General features: G+C 55.5%; 1 protein-coding gene across 4 annotated transcripts in view; it reads right to left on the reverse strand.

Annotated features, from left to right (window-relative positions):
• Positions 1-16,965, reverse strand: part of COL27A1 (collagen type XXVII alpha 1 chain) — a 128,327-nt gene that overhangs the window by 41,520 nt on the left and 69,842 nt on the right. For all 4 annotated transcript variants that reach the window (XM_053656263.1, XM_037139478.2, XM_037139479.2 and 1 more), the window contains exons 22-28: positions 16,253-16,297; positions 15,055-15,108; positions 13,316-13,360; positions 9,016-9,069; positions 7,238-7,291; positions 6,963-7,016; positions 3,120-3,173 (exon numbers count right to left, since the gene is read on the reverse strand). In XM_053656263.1, the coding sequence (XP_053512238.1) occupies positions 3,120-3,173; positions 6,963-7,016; positions 7,238-7,291; positions 9,016-9,069; positions 13,316-13,360; positions 15,055-15,108; positions 16,253-16,297 (360 nt within the window). The remainder of the gene's footprint in view (positions 1-3,119; positions 3,174-6,962; positions 7,017-7,237; positions 7,292-9,015; positions 9,070-13,315; positions 13,361-15,054; positions 15,109-16,252; positions 16,298-16,965) is intronic.

Genomic DNA, 16,965 nt, shown 5'->3' on the forward strand with positions numbered 1-16,965 from the left:
CGGCCACCCTCACCTCACTTCCCACTGTGCAGGGAGAGGACAAAGGCGGCCACACCCCTGCGCACCCTCGCTCTGGCCACTCTGCAGCTTGACCTGTGTCCTGCGGGTCCTCCGTCCTTCCCCAAATGAACACAGCTGCGCTGCCCTGCGGGAGGCAGGCTTGGATTTCTCTTAGAGCCACAAGTCTATTCTCTTGGAGCCACTGCCCAGGAAGATGTCTGAAGTCACAGCTGGGGCTTGGTGGGAGGAGCCCCTGCCTGGGACAGAAACTCTGGCCAATTGCAGCTTTGTGGAAGAGAAGTGGATGACAGAGGGAATGAGTACCTGCCAAGCACACCCTACGCCCGGCTGCCTATCCGGAGCTGACCTGTACGATGTGCTGATGAAGAGACATAATCCCCGTGGCCATCCATGAGGTTGGTTCTGCTGCTGACCCACTTCACAGAGGAAAATTGGAGGCTCACAGAGGGGAAGTCAGGATTCAGGGCCAGGTCTGCTGGTCTCTAAGCCCCCTCACGGGAGCAGAATCCAGTGTCAGCACCTGAATCTCAGAATCCTCCCAGCTCCTTCAAAGTGGGTAAGTGGAGGGAGAGTGCAGTCTGCCATGGTCTTCTCCATCACCCGGCCCCACCCTGCACACGCAGCCTTCCTGGCAGGCTCTCGTAGGCCTAGACCTGCACACTTCTTGTGATGGGCAGCTCACTTCCACACTGATACACAGTGACTGGTAGTGGTGAATGAAAGTGTGCATCGAGCTGACTGAAGTTCAAATTCTGGCTCCTTACAGCCTCTTCCTAACATCTAAGCTACCAAGCCTTAGAGAGGTTAACACACTGGACTGAGGTCCTAGAGCTCATAACTGGGAACCCTGAGAGTCACCCTTACACCTGTCTGACCTCATAGCTCCCGCTCGTTCAAATGGGGCCCACAGACCCAGGCTCTGTCTGCAATTCTACCCAGGCTCTGTCTGCTCTACCAAGAGCAGAGGGTCCAGGGCCCCATCCTGTCTGTGGCCTCCATCCCTTAGTTTTCACGATTCCCAGGGCAGGAGGGGAGGGGACTTGGGGGGTGAGGGACAGCAGGGCCCATCTGCACATGAGCAGGGAAGCGGGCAGGGCCTTGCAGACAGAACTCCAAGTCCACTGTCCATGGCACATATAGGAAACTGAGACCTGGAGAGCAGCAAGGCCTTAGGAAAGGCCTTGCAAAGCCAGGATCTTCAGGGGCCCAGGGATGGGGGCTGCCTAGAATTGAGATTTTTAGCAGAACAGTGGGAGCCTCTCTAGGTCCCCCACTGTCCTCAGTAGTGACCCCATCTGTGCAGTGACCAACAGTGGCCTGGTAGGCTGGGGACCCGCAGGTTTTTAAAAAAATGTATTTTTTATAAAATGTTCCTCAGAATAGAGACTTCAAACAACCAATGAAAAGATGAAAATTCAGGCTAGAAATACATCATATGCCAGGATTTACTAGTTCACTGCTAAAAAGTGCCTTATATTTGCTCTTAGGTATTTTGAGTAATGATTATTATATTTTACACATAGGATACGTGGTGCTTTACCTACATTAGAATCATATCAACCTTTAGATGGACATTTAAATTCTTTTACTTTTAATCTTGTCAGATCCCACAGGTTTTGCACTGCTGCCAAACCCAGCAGGGGGAGGGCTCGTGGTCCTGACGCTCCCCTCCCAGCCTCAGACTTTGATGTGGTTGGGAGACTGGGTTTTCTCAAGCAGGAGATACATTCTTCCCCCCACTGCTGGGAAGGGGGGCTGACGGGGGCCTGTGCCTTCCATTTGCAGGGAAGGGGCAGGGCCTGGGCCAGGGTAGCTCACCCTCCAGCTAACAGGGCTTCCAGAAGGAAATGTGCGCAAGGTCAAGGTGGGACCTGGCTGTCAATGGGCCGTGGGCCACTTTCCTAGACCCAGGACATGCTGGGAGGGGCCCTGCCGGGCCAGAGGAATGCCTCTTAATCCCCGCTTTCCCAGGCCGCCTGCTCAGGCCATCTGGTTCAGGGGAAAATTTAGAGCCACTTGAAATTCAGCCAAGAGGAGCATAACCATCGCAGAAGCCCCGTGTGGCGCTCGGCTAGCAGGCCCGGGCCGCCTGCACTACCTGGGCTGTCTCATTTCCTTTTTACAGGGCTACATGGCCCCAGCACCTGGGCACCCGTTGCCTTCCCTGTGATTGAAAATAAGGCTGCATGCCGTATGCAAAACATCCAGAGCCACTGGGTTCAAACCCCAGCTCTGCACTTTCTAGCTCTGCAACTTGAGGCAAGCAACTTAGCCTCTCTGTGCTTTAGTTTCCTTGTCTATAAAACAGAAATAAGAATAGCACCTGCTTTACAGGGTAGCACTGAAGATGAAATGAGCTAATATATGTGATAAGATGATGCCTGGCACATAGTAAGTACTAGCAATTACCTTTTGCTATAACGCTGAGGTCAGTCCTTGCTTAAAACTCTCTATGGCTCCCCGCTACCCTTGGAGCATAGCCCATAAGCCTAGCTTTGGTGTTTGAGGTCCTACTTCGCTTGGTGCCTGCTGATTCTTGGTCTCCTCCTTCTCCCTTGAATCAATGGGGATCCTTAAACATGCCACACCTTCTCTTGCCTTGGAGCTTTCCCGCTGCCTGGAATCTGGCATCACTCAAGCACTGGCCCCTCCCTGAAGCCTTCCCTGGTACCCTGTCTGGGTGGGGTGCCTCCTCCAGGCTTCCAAGCTGCCCTACGCTTCCACTGATGACATGCTCATGACCCTAAACTGTCTGTTTGGCCAACTTGATTGAGTCATGAGGGCAGACACCTCATACTGGTCCTAGTCTCTGTGGCACCAACAGAGCCTCCACCAGTGGCCCGCACAGAGTAGGCGTGAGTGAAAGACGGTTGAGTGAATGAAGGGACAAGAGCCCATTTGCACCCACTAGTTGGCAAGGCCTGGTGCTCAGAAATGGGCTGGAAAAGATGCCTGGGGTGGGGTCCTGCAGTGAGCCTGGAACCCTGCCTGGTGCGGTGAAGGTCAAAGATCTCAGGACTGGGCAAGCGGCAAAGTATAGGATGTGGTCTCTCCAGCAGATGACCAGTGTCGGCCCCCGGGGGCTGGGCCCCACTTACCTGGCGTCCCTTTGTTCCCCTCATGCCTGGTGGACCTCGAGATCCTGGAGGACCCTGTAGGAGGAGAGTGTTTGGAGAAGCCCATATTTAGGGACCCAGTGCAACACTGAGGGGGCAGTAGTCGGGGGCAAAGCTTGGCCTCAGGGGCAGCCTCCGGCCTGGGCTCCGCAGCCTTTGTATTAAAGGGTCTGGCCCAGTGGGGCAATCTGTCCGGCTAGGGGAGGCACGGGATAAGCACAACCTTGAGCAGGAGTCTGCCCTGGGTTCCACGGGGGCCTTGGCCCTCCCTAGGAATCTATAGTGAGGATGGACCTCCCTGTGTGACTCATTTCCTTCTTTTTCTCAAAATGCACAATCAGAAGCTACATGGCATTTCTGAAAAAAGGTCTCCTTAAATTCCCATTTCCTCTTTTCTCCCCCCATCAGCAAGAAGAATGTGGCACCCCAAGTTCTGTCCCTGCCCCTGTCCCCAAGTATCACCTGAGAGCTGCCTGAGAGCCTAGAAAGAGCCCTGGGGTTGCAGGGGGAAGAACCAGACCACAGCCTAGAGATGAGGGAGGAGGAGGGGAAGCTTGTGTGGGAAGAAAGGGTCAAGAGAGAGGCTGGGTGGAGAAGTGGAGGTGGGGGAGGCAAAGAGAAAGGAACTGGCCTGGCCCTGGGAGGATGCCCAGTTCCCTCGGTTTGATGTTGGAATGACAAGCAGAGGCACCAGGGAGTCAGGGAGGGAGGGAGAGAAGACACAGGACTGACTGGCCTTGTTCCTTGAATTCTGAGCGCCTGGTCCAGCACAGGCCCATGACACAGATTTAGAAATCTGCAGAAGGAATGACGAATATGCGAACAACTTGAGAGGGCAGAAGGTGGGAAGGGAGAGAAAGAAGGCGGAGAGAGGAAGCGGGCGGGCTCGCCGCCTGATTCTCCTCCCCGGGTCCCGGCCCCAGCTGCAGCAGCTGCACCCCATGGCCGGCCAGGACCCCTTCGACAGCTGCAGGGGCCTCCCAGCTCCGCGGCCCGGCCCAGGCTAGGCGTGCCCCTTTCACAAGGAAGAGTCGGCCTCAGCCCCCTCCCGATGCCAGGGAGAGGCCCAGCTCTGTTTGTGGCCTCGGAAAGGACTCTTCCAGCTCCCTCCATCTCTCTCTCCCTATGGCCTCCAGGGGCGCAGACGGTCCAACTGCTGATGATGTGAGGGGCTGGGTCTCAGCCTGACCCCTTTTCAGCAGAGCAAGCAGGGTGGGAGCCCGGGCTAGGCCCAATAAACAGGCAGATAGGACTTTTGGATGGCGGAGAACACAGGGACTCAGTGAAAGGGGATGCATCGTTTTATGGAGGGATCTCAGACTGCAGAAGGCATGCAGTGTGTTACTGGGAAATTTCAGGAGCCAAGTCTTGATGCAGAGGCAGCAGAGTGGAGAGCTTAAATGAGCCAACTGCTTGCTCCACCGGAGACCTAGGTTCAAGTCCCGGCTCGACCACTTAGTAATTCTGTGACCTTAAGCAAGTGACTTAAACTCTTTGGGCCTCAGTTTCATCAGCTAAAAATGGGGGTAAGAAGAGTCCCTGCCTCCAAGACCTGCTGAGAAGACACAGTGACCTGGAAGGTCCCCAGTAAAAAGTAGCTATGAGCTCTCTTAAAGGAGGTTGCCAGAAACTGCAGGGCTCATGCCTCCACTGCATCCCCTCTCCCAGTCATGGCGATAATAATCTTGGCTGACCTCAGGGATGCAGAAAAACACGATGTTAAAGTGATTGGAAAAGTGGGAAAAACGCTAATCCAGGGTGAAGAGCAACATCAGCAATGTATTAGTAATTATCTTACCAATAACTGTGGCAATTAGTGTAGTGATTATTATTACTACCACCGTTCACGAAGCACTTAGCATATGCAGGTAGTTTGCTAAGCAGTGACATCACAAACTGTAGTATCACTGGCCTCCCAACAATCTCATAACAAAGGGAGTACCGCGCTGGCTTACAGATGGGGAGACTGAGGCTCAGGGAAGCCACGGGTGTTGCCGACAAGCACACGGCTGGTGGGGGGGGGCCAGCATGTGACTCACGGGTGTCTGATGCTGCACTTGGGTTTGGGGACCTCTGCGTTCTCTTACTTCCCCAGCAGCATGAGGGGCAGCCGGCTGGCTGGAAGGAGCCCCGGAGGTCCAGCGGACCGGCCCCACACTGCAGCAGTGAAGGGTCAGTGGCCACCTTGGGATCTGTCTGCTTTCACTCAGTGGATAATGGTCCCTAGCGTCCTTATACTTGGGCTTTGACCCTGGGATCCTCCCACGCTGACGTGTTCTAATCACTCTATTTCTAGGGGAGACTCCTGGGCCTGGTACTCAGGTCCTGTGAACACTGGGGAGGGAGGGAGGGAGGACAGTAGCCTTTGGGTTGGGTGGCCGGGGCCCTTGGAGTCCAAGCAGGGTGCCTCAGCCTGCGACCAGCCCCTCTAGCCCCGGGCCAGATGTGGCTTCTCCTCCTCCTCATGAACTGGGAAAAACACAGCACGGGGGGCCCAGAGTGCTGGCTTCTGGTCCCAACTCTGTACTCCACATGTTTTCTACTTCATCAAAAGGATCATGGGGGGCAGACAGAGCCCCCCTGTTGCCGGGCACTTCTGAGTTTGGATGATGGTTACTTGCCTGGCACTGGCACATAGTAGGTGCTCAGTAAAAAAATGTTAATGAGCGAGAGGATGTTTATACTTGGCATTCCCACTAGACAGTGCGACTCCTAAGAGCAGATCTGTTTCTCACCACTTTCGTGTCTCTGGAGCCAAGCACAGGCCCCGCGTGTAGTAGGTACATGCAGAAGTGTGGGAACTCAGTTGGGCTTGCTTCCCTAACTGGCACACAGAACTGGTGTGTGCCCACTTTCCTGGGGTTCAGATCTTCAAAGGCTCTAGTGCCCTCCTTCATCAAACTCTAAAGAGCCCCTCAGTTTGGGCTTTGAAGGGACCTGGGCATCATCCCCCAGTCCTGCCCGGGGATTCTGACTGGGCTTGGCCTCCTCCCCCCACACCCTTTCCACCTGCCTGCCGTGTACCCCTCCACCTCCCAGAGCAGGCTCCCAGCCCTGAGCCCCGGCCTTGGCTCAGGTGTGTGCTCTTGCCAGTCTCCATGGCGGAGGCAGAGGGACAGAGCTCCCCGTGCTCCAGAGGAAGCCAGCTCGCCCTGCCCCTACATCACCCCTGAAGGAGTGAAGGGGCTGCTGAATTTGGGTGCTCCTACTACACGGCTCCGCCAGCCCTCCCGCCTCTCCCACCCGTCCCTGCCTTGGGGTCCTCAGGAAGATCCCAGGCCCCGCAGTGGTCGCACGAATCCCAGGACCCCTGCGTCCTCGGCTCTGACCCTCAGCTAGTTGTCCTCCCTCCTTCTCCCATAGCAGGCGTTTCTTACTTATCGGGTCCTCTCTCCCCCCCAGGCCAGAATATAAGCTCCTCAAGGACAGACAGGGACAACTTTCTGCCTTGTTGGTGGCCGAATCCCCAGCTCCTGGCGAGGCCCCGGGCACATATAACACAGTATTTCCCGGGTAAATGGACAAAGCCATAACAGTAACAATGACCAAGATGCCCCCATGGAATAAATGTCACTATGTCATTAATGAACATTAGCCGCATGGTTTCGTTTGCCTGGAGCCATCACGCTATCACGACTGCGACTATTTTCTCTATTTTCCAGCTGAGCGAAATTTACGCTCAGAGTTCAGTGATCTGCTCTGCCGGTGCAGCCAGGGAGTAGTGCGGCTGGCACTTGAACCCAGGTCTGTCTGACTCTGAGGCCTGGACTCCTCATCCTTACCTGACAGTGGATTGAGCCCAAGGAACATGAGGGCTTTGCTTACCGGGGGTCCAGGGTCTCCAGGGGTCCCAACTCCACCTGGCATTCCAGGATGACCCTACTCAGAGAGAAGAAAAGGGGGGACTCAGCGGTGGAAGGTGCCTCTTCCTCCTCCAGTCCCACCTGGGCTGGCCCAGCCCCAGCCCCGGACACGGGGCAGCAGCCAGGCCCCCTGGAGGGAGAAGGAGCAAATCGTCCTGAGTGCCTGGGGCAGGCAGAGCACGGCTGTCCCCATGGCTATGACAGAAGGGGGCACAGGGGTGCGGACTGGCTCCTTACCATTGACCCCTTGGGTCCAGGTGCTCCTGGGGGTCCCGTCACGCCACGGTCACCCTGTGATGGAGACAACAATTCAGGGGAGTCACGGCTACGGGACGGCTCTGTGGGGGGCAGGTACAGAGGATGATACAGACGGTCTTCTAGAGGCCAAACAGGGGCAGGGACTTGCCCAAGGTCTATAGAGAGTCCCTGTCCGGCTCATGGACACGTCACCCCAGGGTGGTGACAGGGGAAGAACAGGGGTCTGTACCTTTACTCAGCAGAACCCAACACCCCCGGCAAGTCCTAGGAGGCCTCAGCTCCACTACAGCGTGCCACACAGTGGGCTCCCTCGGGCAAGGACGGTCCTGAGTAAGGATACACTAATCGCATGGCCCCTTAGGTCTGGGCCCGCGTCATGTGGTCCTCGTTGGGCCTGGCACCCCTGGCTGAGGTGCAGCTGGCAAGGGAAGGCATTTCTTTCCCTGTCCCCACCCACTGCCCAAACCTAGAAGAATCAGAGCTGTAACTCTCCCTCTCAACCCGTTCTGGCAGACCTGCGGACGGTGCGCACAGCCAACAGCTACGGCTGGAAGGCAGGGGCTCTGGGTTCAGATCCTGCCTGTTTTTGTGAGGCCCTGTTTCTTATACCCACCCACCCAGCCAGCAGCAAACATTTACTGAGCATCTACAATGTGCCCAGCATGATGTACAGGACCCAGAAGATAGTAGAAATAGACAGATCCTGCTGGCAGGGAGGGAGACCCAAGTTACCAAAACAGATATAAAGTGGGTTACCACAGTGACAGAGTGGCTCTCGGCCGCTAAGGCTTTGCAACACGGGATTGGCCCCATGGGGCTGCGGGGATGTGCTGGAGAAGGAGTCCCTGAGGGAGTATAGCTGGAGCTGAGAGGGAAGGGATAACCGAGAGTCATTTAGGCAAAGAGGGTGGAGCGGGCGGGAGCAGGAAAAGTGTTCCTGGCCGCAGGACTGGCCGGCCTGGTCCGTAGATGAGGAGGGACGTGGACCTTCTGACCACAAGAGATGGCAGAGCTGGCATTGATATCGCACTGTTGTTATGCAAGATGTCACCACTGGGGGCAGCAGGGGGAAGGGCACACTGGATCTTTCTGTACTTTTTTTTTTTTTTGCAACTTCTTGTGACTCTAATTATTTCAAAATAAAAAGTTAAATTTGAAAAAAAAAAAAGGAAGAAGAGGAAAAGGGGAAGGATAAGGGGGAGAAAAACGTGGTGGCCAGAGGGTGTAGGATACAGGGAGTGAACAGGAGGGAGGCTCATGATGAGGCTGGAAAGGCAGGTGGGGTCAGATGGGGGTAGACGCTGCTCCTCCCCGGACCTCAGTGTCTCCATCTACCCACTAGGAAGAACACTGGCTCCCCCTGAGGCCTGCCTGGGGATGAGATAAGCCCACACAAAGGAAAGCAAGTGCCCTCCAGGGCCCCTGGGTGGAAGAGGGAAACCAGGGGCTATCGGTGAGCTGGGCGTCGGCACAAGGCAGAATGACTTAGCAAGCAAAGTGTGGCCTTGGGTACTGAACCTGGTTCAAATTCCAGCTCTGCCACTTCCTGCCTGGGTGATCTTGAGCAAGTCACCTTCTCTCTTTGAGCCTCGGTTACAGGAGGGACAAGGGTTCTTTGGGGGGTCCAGATGCCAAGGCAACGAGGAGAGAACAGGAGAAAGAAGTCTGAAACCCCCAGGTCAACTGGCCCCTTTGTCTTTTTAAAACTGCAAAACACAAGCTCTGTTTGTCTGTATGCTCCCCTCAACACAACTTACCTTTTCTCCCACGGTTCCTGGCTCCCCAACCAGACCAATGAATCCCAGAAGTCCCTGGAAGAAACATTTATGAAAGCAACAGAAAGGAGGAAGCAACGTGAACTCAGAGGCCTGCTGAGTTTCAAAGGCGACTTCCCTGCGGCGTGCTTCCTCTGGGGCTCTGCTGCCCCATGGCCCCTGCCTGGTGCCTGGTAATCTTACCGGCATGGAGCTGCCACCGGGAGAGTTGCCTCTCTCCCGGCACTGTCCTGACTTCCCTCACTCCACCAGATGGTTCTCATTTTGGAGCCAAGCGGTGGGGCCGCTGCCAGCATCCCCGGGAGCGCCACACAGTCTTCCCGCGCCAGAATCCGGCTGGGAGACAGCCACGTTTGGAGAGTGGTGGGGTGGGGGTGGGGGGGCGGCCCTTCTGCTGTGTTGGGCAGAGGCCTGTCTGTGGGAAATCTGTCCCCATCTTTTGGGGCTCTGGTGCTGTTTCAAAGAGGGAAACGAACTTGCTGGCCAGGATAGAAATACACTACCAGCCTCTGCCAAAAGACCTGATTGAAATCTGGGAAGTGGAGGCCTTTTCACTGTCTTGTGAAAGGCTTCCTCTCCTTTCTAAAAGGGCGCGCGCACACCCACTGTGGTTCCGGTGGCTCTTTTTAACTCCACTGGGTGATAACTTGCCTCTGTGTTCCAGGAGTTCTCCTGGGTGGCTACGAGCCTCGCTGCTGCCCTGAGCAGGCAGATGCAGGCGGAAGAGCCCATCAGAGCCACCCAGGAAGGTGGCCAATTCCCTGTCCAGACCCCACACTCTTCTCCGCGAAGGAAAATTCAAGCTGGGGGGGGGGTCTCGCGTGGTTCAGGGGGAACAAAAGGCCTTTCGAAGAACCCAGGTCTGCAGCCAAGACTCTCTGGGAGAATGAGGGAAGACTGAGGGATGAGTGGGTTTGTCCCATACTGTCTGCTCTCTGTCCCCAAACTGTATTCAGAAAGCAGACCTTGAACCTGATCCGAGGTAGATCAGAAGTTGTGCCCTCGGCCAGTGAAGCTCCAACCTGTCAGCCAACTAAACTGAGTGAGTGATGCCCAGTTCCAAAGGCTTAGCTCCGTGGGCCTCAAGGGTGGTGTTAAAGTGGCACCTGGGGCCAGGACCCTGTGTGCCGCAGCCTGGGGCTGCGTGGTTCCAAAGGCACCCATCTTCCCACGGGGCCTCCAAAGCACGTGGCTGTGAGCGGGACACGGATCTCCCTGGTCCCTCGGCACCATCACTACTGTGGAGGGTCCTGGCTCTCTGGGCTCAGAGACCCTTTGGGGTTGAAGTGCAAGGTAAGAGAGTGACATACAAGGTATGTATGATGAGGTCATGGCTAATAAGCCACAGAAAATAACTGAGTATTTGACTTTTGCAACCACTTACTTTAAGAAAAACAAATTAGAGCATTTTCAGGTGATAGCAATGTGGATAACAACGGCTGGCCCCTGGCACTTTATCTATGCCATCGTTGCTGAATCTTCAGGTGTGTGCACAAATGACAGAGGCCCTCTGAGTCTCGTCTGCAGAATGGAGGGCTCTCGGTAAAGCTACCTATGTCCCGGGGTTGCTCGAGTCCTGGAGATAATGGGTGGCACACGCAGGCACTCAGTAAATGTTCGTTCCCTCCCATCCCATTCTAATTGATTTTGAAAGGGCACAGGGTTAAGACAGAGGCCTGAGCTCCCCGCAAGGGAGCAGTCGGACATTTAGAGGAGGCTGGTGGAGGGAAGAAAAGCTGCTCTGTTAAAAGGCTGCTGCCCGACTGGCCCAGGGAAACAAATTTCATAGCTACTTTAAATTTATGGGTTGCTGGGTCCTGGAAGGCAGGCGGGTAATAAACCTCAAACAAGAAGCCAAACAGGATCCTAATGAATAAAGGCCATACAGCGAGTACCCCATTCCCCTGCCCCCCCAGCATCTCTGGGACGCCCCCCCCCGGGGCACTGTCCTGGAACATCCCAGCAGGCCTGTCCTGCGGGTGGAGCTGAGACTGGCCCGGAAGGCCAGTGGCAGAGACCCAGGGCTTCCACCTGGTGGGCCGGGTGGAGAAGCAGCTCTGACAGCTGCAGGCACACTGGCTCCTCTCCGGCTGGCCCCACAGAGAGCACGGGGGAGGGGGCAGTATGGTCACCTGCAGTGGCCACTGCATGGGCAGGATCTGAGTCCCTGATGCGAGGTGGGGGAAGCTGCCTGGTTCTCTTTGTCTACAGATAAAGAGCCACTGTCTGCTATGGGAGTTTCTCTCCCTCCCTCCCTTCTCTCACATGACATTTGGCCAGGTGCTGGGGAAGCAACTAGGAACAAGGCAGCTGTGGGTCAGACAACTCAGGGCTAGGTGCTTCCATGCCTGACCTCCCCCGGAAAAGCGCTTCTTAAAGGCAGGGCCCACGCCTTGTAATCATCAGTGTCCCTAGCACCAGGGACAGGGCCTGGCAAGCTAGCTGCGCTGTAAGAACCTATTCGAAAGCAGAGGTCAGAGGGTTTTCCAGTCCCTCTTGGCAGGTCTTGGGAATCCAGCAGACCTGCGTATCAGCCCTCTCATGTTACTGCCTGGGAGATCTTGGGCACGTTGCTTCTCAGAGCCTGGTTTCCTCACGTGTGAAGTGGGGTGATAACACCTCCCACTGCAGAGGTGCTGGGGGAAGTGCAGGTGCTGGTGCAGGAAGCGTTTGGCATAGGGCCTCGTACCTGACAGTTGCCTGATAAATGCAGCCAATCCTGTGATGATAAAGAGGCTGCACCTGTCACAGAGACTGACATGTCATAGTACTGCAGGGGCTTCAAAATGTACCTTTAAGGCTGGTCGCCACCGTGAAATTGAGGTTATCAGACCTGCTGCTAGATCTCATTATTGACTGCACTAATAAAGAAGCGTGTCTAGGAGTAGATCACATCTGCACACATTTTCACAACTGTATTCCAATAGAATTGATTTTCCTTGTATCCTTTTTTTTTGTATTTTCTGCACTTAAGCGCTTTGTTCTTGTAAGGGGCCCACGAGTTTTGCTGGTCTGCTGAGGGGACCCAAGGCACACACAAAAAATTAGGACCCCGGAATACAGTGATTTCCAAGGCCCTTCTGTTCTCTGACATTCTAGGATTCCATGTCTCTGTTTCCTGAGGGCCCGACCATCAGCATGACTATGAAATTAAATTTGCTGATCGTATTGCCTTTTTTTTTCCAATCAGGAAATATGTCCAGGCCGCAGCAGCCCTTCCAAACTCCTGGGCTTCCCACAGAATGCGCTCAAATGACACTGGAAACCTTTCAAAAAACCCAGCCCTCCCCCCTTCCCCGCTTTAATTCCTTTCTTCCCCCCAACAGATGTTGCAGGCCTGGTGAGGCAGCCCATAGAGTGCGGCTCTCACGCCATTGATGGTTCTCGGTGGAGACAAATTCCTCTGGGTCCCCAGCATCATCCCTCCTCTGGACCGAGGCAGCCTCGGAGGGTTTGGGGGATGGGGTCTTTCTCGAAGGGAGTGGAGGGGACTGCCATCTTCCCACCTGTCCACCCGCCCGGCACTTTCGAACTGCTTCTCTCTAGCGCCAAGGCCCTAGCCAGGGCTGTCCAACCTGTTGGCATCTGTGGGCCACCCTGGAAGAAGAGTTGTCTTGGGCCACACGTTAAATACGTTGTGACATGTAATCACAAAAAAATCTCATAAAGCTTTAAGTAAATTTACAGTTTTGTGTTAGGCACATTCATAGCCAACCTGGACCGCAAGTAGAACACCCCTGCTAGGGAATGTTAATGCAGGTGTGATCCGCAAACCTCCTTTAAATAACTGCTCGCAACCTCTGCTGTCTTTAGACCATGGCCTGGCTTCTTACGTAGCCAGAGCCACTGGTTTGAACTTCGTTCTTTATCATCGAGGGCTGCCCTACCAAGAGCCCCCGGCAAGTGGCTACGCCTCTAAGGCCACCAGCCTCCCATCTGTAGGTCAAGCACAGATGCCCATGATTAAAGGGCTTTTCCAGTTTCAATGCTCTGGGAGCAAAGTCACGTCACCTCTTTGGGCAGAGGCCCCAGAAACATCTGTAGAATCAGGCCGTGGGGAATCAGGCCCGGGTGACTCTGGTCGACAGCTCTGTCGTTCAGTGACTTCACCTCCCTGAGACGCAGCGTCCGTATCAACGAAAGAGGGAAAGAAGTGAACATACCTCCGGAGCTGGGATGGGAAGGAATGTGGGGTGCAAGTGGACAGCTTACCAAAGGGCTTGGCACATAGTAAGTGCTCAGTAAAGAGAGCCCTTACACTCAGAGACTGGTGTTGACTTACCTGCTCACCAACAGGTCCCGGCCGTCCAGAGTTGCCTGGCTCCCCCTGAGAAGAAGCAGAGGGGGTCACTTGGGAGGAGTCTGGGCCTCCTGGAGAACACGCCACCTGACTAGCCTTCGTCCCTACTGCCGGGGAGGGACAGGGAACCTCATCGCCACAGTGTGGCCTTGGAGACTCCAAACAAATGGCAGGGACAAAGGGACACTGGGACAGACCCTCTGGCCTTAGACATGAACTGAGCCACCCGTGTCCTCTGAGTGACCCTTGGCAGGTTAATTGGCACCTTGATGTCTACGTCACACGTGGGCCCTTCCTCAACCCACTGCATTTTGTGGAGGTGGACACCGAATCTCAGAGAAGTGACCTGCTCGAGGCCACACAGCCAGAGGCCAGGCTAGAACTGGAAATTCAGTCTGACCGACGGACCGAATCCCTGTTCCTGTGGCGACAAGTCACCTCACTGCAGGACGAGTATGGACTGGGGAGCCTGGGCCCCTGGGTCTTGGACCCCAACCCCGTCAGGGCTCTGCCACCAGATCCCAGGCGACCTTGGCGGGTCTCGTCTCTGCTCTCGGCCCAGCCTCCTCGGCTACAAATAAGGGAGACCAGACTCGTTCGTCTCCAAGGCTACTGCTGGCTCTCAAGCTTGGTGGTCTCTTGCGACCCCGTCTGTCGGCGTTTACCCATGCTTCCTGCTCCTTGGGCAGCCACGGCCACCGGGGTCACCCCGCAGCATGAGCTGGGCAGAGGCCAGGAGAACCGTGGGATAAATCCACCCGAGCCCTGTCATCGCTCCCACCACAGAAACCCAATGGGTGTCGGAGGGAGAGAGGCCGCGGTCTCAGAGGGCAGGAGAGGGCCTCAGACCAGCCAGGACTTTGGCTCACAACTGGATGTGGCTCTTTGTAATTCTGGCTCCAGCCTCCCCCTTCCCAGCTCCTCCCTCAGACCTCTGCTTGTGAAACCCAGAGGGGCCAGACAGACAGCGGGCCATTTCCCCCCCGAGGAAACGTAGACGACCTGCCCCCACCCCCAGCTCTGCCCTAATCCTCTGTAAACTAGCTCAGCTGTAAACTTGGCTCAGTCACAAGGTGGCTGGAAAAATCCAGCCCCTCCAGTGATGGGGTGCAAGGGGGGCAGTCCCTGGAAAGCTGTGAAGTGAGGCTACCCCTGCACTGAGGGTCCTACCCAGGCCAGTCCTTTTTCAAAGCTTAAAAAAAAAGAAACCCTGTTACCAAATATACGTATTTATTGTGCATAATGGGGAAATACAGAGGCTCAGAGAAGAAAGTGGGGATCTCCCAGAATCCCAGGGCCCAGAGGCGATGCCGTCCGCACAGGAGCCCCTGCTCTGAGTGCGCTGGGACGCAGCGCGAGCAGCTCGTTACAGGCAAGGACGGCCCGTGACGCCTCGTTCTACAACCTGGCTCCCACCGCCACCACGCCCACAGGCACTCTCCCATCTCGTAAAACCTTCCACCACACAATCTGTGGTGGCGGCTTGGTATCCCATTACTTGAGCTCTCTCCCACTGTGGGACATTTAGATCATGTCCGTTTTCTCTTGGGTTACCAGTACTTGGTAAAAAATGGGGACTCTCCTCCCCAGCTCCATATCACAGCTGGCCATGGAGTTCAGGGTTCGTCCTGGGTCATTGTATGTTGGCTCCCCCTCTCTCCTCACCTACCCAGGCATTCCCCTCCCTCTTCCTCAGCCTAGTCCCTTCCGAGCCCCCTCACCTTCAAGCCATCGGGGCCAGGCCTCCCAGGAAACCCTTTCCTGCCAGGCTGACCCTGCAACAGAAAGACAGGAGTGAAAGGAGGCTGGCGGGGCAGCCCTGCTGGGGTCCCGGGACCTGGCACAGGGGAGGGCCACAGTGCCCAGGGTAGGGGGCAGGGATGCAGAGCCCCGGTGTCCACAGGCTATTCTGGGGATGCAGGGAAGGTCTGCAGCTGTGCGACCTCGGGAAAGTCCCCCTTCCCCAGCTGATCTCATTTATAAATGGGGAGACCACACTGGCTTCAAGGACTGAGGGAAGGGACAGAACAGCAGATAAAGGGTTCGGGGGTGGGGACGGTTTACGCTGGCGGTCCTGAGAATGTGGGCTGGAGTCCCTCTGGGTCCCTGAGACCCTTCCAGTAGACGCACATGGTCAAAGCCATTTTCACGATCACACTACGATGTCCTTTGCCTGAGTCACTCACACTCTCGAGAGTGTGAGTGAGGTCATGAGACACGGGCTCTGGTCAGCAGATTGAACGGGAACATGGTAAAACGATGCTACTCTCTTCACTAGAGTATTTCGATTGGGAAAAGTAGAGCTGTTTTTTACTGACTAGTATTTTTGGTAGCATGAAATGGACTCATGATTCATTTTCAATGGATTTACAAATACATTCCTAATTTCTCCATTTAATGACTAATAAGGTTGGATGTAACCCACACAGAGAAAAGCATTTCGCATCCTCAATTAGTTTTGGGTACCAAGAGGCCCTAGACCAAAATATCTGTGAACTGCTGCTGGATGTGATCACGGGGGTGAAGGCGGGGGCTGAGGGCAGGCCCAGCACCTCCCAGAAGGCCGCTTGGAGCAAAAGGACACAGGCCTGGGTCCCAGGCAGGATGACCTGCTTCCTGGCAGTGACATGTGAGCTAAACCTCACTCTTTGAGCCTCGCTGGCCCCCAGTGAAATGAAGAAAAGCGGTGCCTCTCTTATGGGTGACTCAAATGAGACCATGGATGCAAAGCAATAGCACACAGTAGGTGGGCAAGGATGGAGGTCAGCTTTCTGCCCCTGGTTTCCCTCCCGTAAGATCTGGCCCCCCCCTTGGCTGGCCGAGGCTCCCACTGACAACTTCGGTAGGAGCACCACCCAGTTTTGCCGGGCTCTGCTCAGCTGGCTCAACTCCAGCACATCCCAGGCCAGCAACACTCACCTCCAAGCCAGGAGCCCCAGGTGGCCCCATGGGTCCCTCATCACCCTAGAGTCAGGAGACACAAGAGAGGGGAAAAGGAGAAGGTTAATCCAGCAGGACTCTTGGAAAACTTGTCCTGTAAGAAGAGAAAGGAGTGTACCAAAAAGAGCCCTCCTGGACCCAGAGAAACAGCACCTGGGCGCCCTGCCTAGCCACACCGAGGACACAGGCACCATGTCCCCACGGGAACTTCCAGGTGAGTGGGGTCCTCAGTGCCATCTGAATGTGACCGGCCCGGGTTCATGGCAGTGCTGGCAGGAAAGTCAAACCCTGTTGCGTGCTGTGGGAATGGAGCCCCAGGCTGCAGCTCACAGACACGGTTTCTATTCTGAGCTCTGCCATTCACTTGCTGGCAGACCTTAGCCTCACCGTGCCTCAGCTTCCCTGTCTGTAACATGGGGCGGAGTGAAGAGGATCATCCTAAAGTATAACGACTGGCTTAAGTTGTGTTCCTGGAGGACAGCGATGGACTCTTAGGCTTTTCAGAAGCCACTCCCCACACACCACTCCAGATGGGTGTGTGCACAGGGTCCAGCAGACGTGAGGAAAGGAAGGGAGGGGCATGAGAAGGAAGAAATGGAGACGTGAGTGCATGTATGAGCGGATGCATGAATCAGGGAAGACGTGAGCCAGTGGCAGGCCCATTGAGGGTTCCCTTGCATGGTAATGAGTAT

The sequence above is a fragment of the Artibeus jamaicensis genome, unplaced genomic scaffold (genome assembly GCF_021234435.1).
Source record: "Artibeus jamaicensis isolate MK-2021 breed Jamaican fruit bat unplaced genomic scaffold, CSHL_Jam_final scaffold_1964, whole genome shotgun sequence".
Classification (NCBI taxonomy): Eukaryota; Metazoa; Chordata; class Mammalia; order Chiroptera; family Phyllostomidae; genus Artibeus; species Artibeus jamaicensis.